This window comes from Rhagoletis zephyria, unplaced genomic scaffold, assembly GCF_001687245.7.
Source record: "Rhagoletis zephyria isolate East Lansing unplaced genomic scaffold, Rhagoletis_zephyria_1.1 Rzeph_scaffold_00142, whole genome shotgun sequence".
Classification (NCBI taxonomy): domain Eukaryota; kingdom Metazoa; phylum Arthropoda; class Insecta; order Diptera; family Tephritidae; genus Rhagoletis; species Rhagoletis zephyria.
Genome location: NW_016157226.1, coordinates 23,993 through 29,269, shown reverse-complemented (window position 1 = coordinate 29,269; position 5,277 = coordinate 23,993). Strand labels below are relative to the sequence as shown.

Here is a 5,277-nt window from a genome sequence, read left to right as displayed (position 1 = left end):
CTTAAATTAAATTAAACTAAATTCAATTAAAATTAAATTCAAAATAAAATAAAATAAAGCAAGTTAAAGTAGAGGATCTACATAGAACAAATTTGATACTTTCTTCGGTAATCTTTGATAGCTATTTGTTAGATTCCTACATTTCACAAATGAGTGAATATACAAATTTTACTAAGAACCTTTTTGAATATGTTTACTTAATTATTGCCTCCTATAAAGTGTGAAATTCAATACAGAGTGCACGCCAATGGTTCAGTTACTCACTTTTAACGAAATATATATGCGCATAGATACATACATGCATATAAAACACTCGCCAATGCAACCAATTATAGTATACATACAAGTACGATTGTATGTGCGTCAAACTAAATTTCAAAAATTGTTAAAAGGCAGTTGGCAGCTGGTAAATGGAAAATAGCAAATGTCAGCATAACCAACGCGCAATATATGCGCAGACAAAAGCACACGAGACAAGTCGTAGCCAGCTAATGCATGCAAAATCGAACGGAAAATGCAAAGTGGAAGCAAAAGGGGTCTAAACGACGGCGCACAGTCGCGGCACGGCAACCAGCAACAACGACTGACAATAACGAAATTAAAATGCATTGATTTTAACTGGTCGCGCGAAAAAGTCATTACAACGTCGAAACGAATGAATGACTTATTGAGTGAAATGTCTAAGTGAATAAATGAAATGAACAATTGAATGGCGTGGGTTGTCATATGGAAGAACGAGTACAAGGGGTAAACAGGTTCTAAAGCGTGTGGTAACCAGGAGATGAGTTTATGAGTTCGGGATTGACTTAATCGCAGGAAGATTGAATAAAAAGTATAGGACCCTATACCTACTATACACATTTTTTTTTCTACTTCAACTTTTTAAACTTTCTGATAAGCATGTTTTCAAAACCCGTCGCACAGTGATTCCAACCTAGAGTCTTCTGTTCGAAATAGTACACAACCCTATTTTTTCAACCGATTTGATTATTCTTATTTTTTTAATGAAAACTAATAAATCTAGAAGAGCTTTATCGATACCGAATGTTGAATTTTAAATTGTTTAAACAAAAATTGTGTGTGCAACGTTTAAAGGAAGTAGCAATTTTGAAGAAAATTTATTCTCATATTTTTGTTAGTAAAAGTTGTATAATAAAAACTAATTGAAAACACTTATAGTGTTACAAAAATAATTGCAACAATGAAAATCGAAATGTTAAAAAAAAAAAATTCACCAAAATAATTAAAAAAAAAATAAAAATTTTTTTTGTAAAGTTGCACTTTTATAGCTATATAAATTTTAGTATAATAAAGTTCATTTTTTATGTAGCACGTTGATTTTTAATATGCTTTTAGCTGACACTTCGAGCACCTTTATTTACATATATATGTAAGTATATGGAAGAAAATGGCTAGTACGATAATAACATCGGTTAAAAAGCGAAGGTTCTGAACTGTTCTGCACAGCAAATGGTAGTTTGAGACCACTGTGAGCCGTGAGGTTCTGGAAATCGCAATGCTACGTTATAGTTTAGTTCCACCAAGCTTTAACTGCAGTTTATGCCTATTGGAAAACGCAGATTACAACTCGAAAGGGGTAATTCCACCTATTAAGTAGAAGCGAACGAGAGAAAAAAGCAAAAGTTAAGAACCCCCTTGGTGCTTTTTTGAGCTCGTAACTGCAGTTAAACCTTTGGTGGAAACACTGGGTTAGTAGAGTCTTTAAACGAATACGAACGGGTGTACCCACAAATATCATCAGCGTCTTTAAAACATACAATTAAAGCCTCAAAACTCGATTTATAGACTCTATTCGTCAGGGTTCAACATTTTTTCATAACTAAAGCGATTTGAATTTTGTACAACTTAAAATTGTAAAGTTCACACAGCGAAATTTAAAATGCGTTTTTCATCTCAAAAATAGCTTTCAAACATATTTTTGAATTCCATATTTTTAGTGTACGGTGAACTTGTACTATTAGTTTTATTCAAAGCGTGTATATCTACATCTGTACTCTGGTATATACGTACTTACATACGCACGTATGTACATATGTATGTATGTAGCCATCGATATGTGCAACCAACTCTTGTGATAGTCTCACAACAAAACCATTGTTGGTTGGCACAGCGATCCATCACAATCATTTGTATGCCCTGCAAATGTTGCGTATACGACGTGGAATCGCCATTTTGTTCCGTTGATGAAAATGAATGCGCCACACTGCGCTGAGCCGCGTCGTGGTGTTGATGTGGCAAGCAATGGCGCATATGTTGCAAGTGCATGCGTGTGTGCAAGTGAATCGTCAAATTGCATAATAAATGACTGCTGTGCTGTTTTGCAAATGCATATTGCCATTGCTGTTGTTGCCGTTGTCGTTATTGCTTTTCGTGTCCATATGCTAAATCAGCGGGCAAGCGGCAAGCTTGACTGCAACTGTTCTATTGTCTAATTGTAGTTGTTGTTGCATATGATCTTTGGTGCTGTTTAAGTGCAACAATCGGCACATAACTATGCACATATGTATTTGGCACTGAAACGCCTTAATTTGCAGCGGGATTGACAGAAAGGGGTCTAAGGGGAATTTTTTTATTACTTATTTCATAAAGCTTTCAACAACCGAAAGAAATCTTTAGGGTTGACGTCTGATGTGAATGACATGTTTTTGAAATCAATTTTTTACATTTATGTAGGTGGCAACTCTATAAAATGTTTTTTTACTAATATTTTACTAAGCGGTATATTCGGCTAATACTCATATTGTCATAAATTTACGTATGGTGGCAACCCTGTTAAGAAATTTAGCTGCTTTAAACTTTCAACATAGTCTTTTCAGTTTAATATCCATATTTTGTAAGTTCTTCTAAAAAATTTTTTTTACCTTTGTCAAACTTTATACTAAGGCTGAAAGCTCTATCCGGTTTTTTAATTATCCGAATAATCCGGATTTCAAATATTTGGATATGTGATTAAAAATCTGAATTTCGGGAAATTAGGTTAACAAAATTAACGGATATTGGCCGGATATTATCCGAATATTAACCCATTATTAACGGGATATTCAAATGACAAATTTAGAACGGATCTTAACCGGATATCTGGATTTTAGCATATGCGAATATCCAAACAAACGGAGAGTCCTAGCCCCACTTTATACCTTTGCCGAGCTTCTTCAATCATATTTTGACCTCTATTTCCGCAACCCGCTGAGATATATGTACATATCATCACCTTAATTCACAAAGGTCCTAACCAGCATTTTTTTTTTTACAGGAGAAAAAAAATATTATGAAAATCGAATCATATGTACATACGGATAGAGCATTTTAAAAACTGGCGTAACTCCTTGGTTTTTGGACTAACACCTACAAATTTTTAGTGGAGGTGTATTTTAATATATCCTAACAAAATCTGTGAAAATCGCAGTTTCGAAAAAAGTGTTGGTTAGGACCATTGCGAATTTGGGCTCTCTTCTTAACAGCTCCTCCATGTTCAACTACGCTTATCACTACCTAGCGATCCTGTTACTGCAAACAAAACCTTCGTTGCACACACTAAGGCACTAAAGTTCTAGTAGTATTAGTTGTTGCTATTGGAGAAACGCAATTATACAACAAAGCCAGTTATGCCAATTTAAATGGACATTCATGCAACACTACAACAGCAACTAGCTATGGCAGCAACGTACGCAATTTCAACTATGCCAAACCTCCTCATCAACCTCAATCCACCAGCCATTAGCCAGCTGCCACTAGGGCCAGCCACAAATGCTGAGGTTAACCGATTCGCTGGGACGCCTGGCAATGGCTATCAGGTGGCTTGGTTATTGTGCGGCTAATGCAATTAATATTTATAAATTTACGCGCACGCAGAAGGAATATGCAGTTCAGCAACAAGCTATGCAAACACACACTCATTGTTAGAGGAAATTGCAAATTTCTAATTCACCGCCATAACCAAGTGCTGGTGTAAGCGCATTTTGCCGCTTAGCTTCGCATTCACTCAAATTATACTCGTAGCTAGCACCTTTTCTTGTCGTTTTGTCTTTGTATTTCTCCTACATTCATCATGTTTAACGCTTTCCCTTAATTAATGACTTTTCTCTCTTCCTCCCTTCTCTCTCTTCACAGGCACTTCACAATTCATGTACGTCGAATTTGTCACCTCACCCGCCGGTCCTCTACTCAACACTGGCTTCCATTTCAATGTCGGCAATTGGCCGGGCCATGTGGAGACGGCGGGCATTAAGCATGGCATTTGCGATTGGTTGCTCAGCTCAGACTCGCTGAAGGATAGCAGCGCTAGTGAGGGTATATTTTTGAGTATCGCTCATTGGTATCCACCGAATACGTCGTGCAGTTATCACATCAAAGGACGTACGGGCGAAATTGTGCGACTCTATTTTCCAAGGTAAGTACGTGCAATGGTAGTGGATGAAGGTAGACAGTGCGTATGAGTGATATTAAAAGGGCTTTCAAATTAATTAAAGGGTGCATGATTCGCAAAAGAAATTGGTTATTTATTTTGAATTTAGTTAAATTTGTTTAAGTTTTGCATAGTTTTGCATTGATATGCACGTTTAACCCTCTTGGGGCCATAAGCCTATAATTGGAAAAGCTCGAGATTTGAATATAAAAAACGAGGGCTAAATAAAAAATGCTCATATTAAAACAAAATTCAACACAAGAAATATTGAAAATTTTATCGCATTTGACATCGATTTTGTTATCCATTATATATCAATTTATCGATTTTGTTGTCAATTTTGTTGTCGATTTTGTTATCGACTTTGTTATCGATTATATGTCGATATTTTTATTGATTTCGTTACCGATATTTTTATCTATATTTTTATATATTGTATAATATATTTTCACTATCGATTATTTATCGATTTTGTTATGGGTATTTTTATAGATTTTGTTGTCGATATTTTTATCGTTTTTTTGATCGGTTTTGCTACAAATATTATTATCAATTTTGCTATAGACATTTTTATCAATTTGTCGTCGATTTTGTTATCGATATTTTTATCGGTTTTGTTATCGGTGTTTTGTTGGATGTTACTATCGCTTTTGTTATCTATAGAGTATAAAGATAAAAATAAAGATAAAGGAAAACAGAATTACATAAATGTAATTAGAACGAACAGGGGATCTAGATACAAAAATACACAAAATATAGCCTTAGGCAAAAGCATATGTATGTATGTACATTAGAGAGGTCAAAAAAAATAAAGTCGGAGTTTTAATGCCGGCACACACTAGGATTGATCT

At 35.0% G+C, this 5,277-nt stretch overlaps 1 protein-coding gene across 7 annotated transcripts in view; it reads left to right on the top strand.

Moving 5' to 3' along the window:
• Window positions 1-5,277, top strand: part of LOC108381871 (uncharacterized) — a 283,017-nt gene that overhangs the window by 270,461 nt on the left and 7,279 nt on the right. For all 7 annotated transcript variants that reach the window (XM_017638310.1, XM_017638302.1, XM_017638264.1 and 4 more), the window contains one exon: window positions 4,132-4,411. In XM_017638310.1, the coding sequence (XP_017493799.1) occupies window positions 4,132-4,411 (280 nt within the window). The remainder of the gene's footprint in view (window positions 1-4,131; window positions 4,412-5,277) is intronic.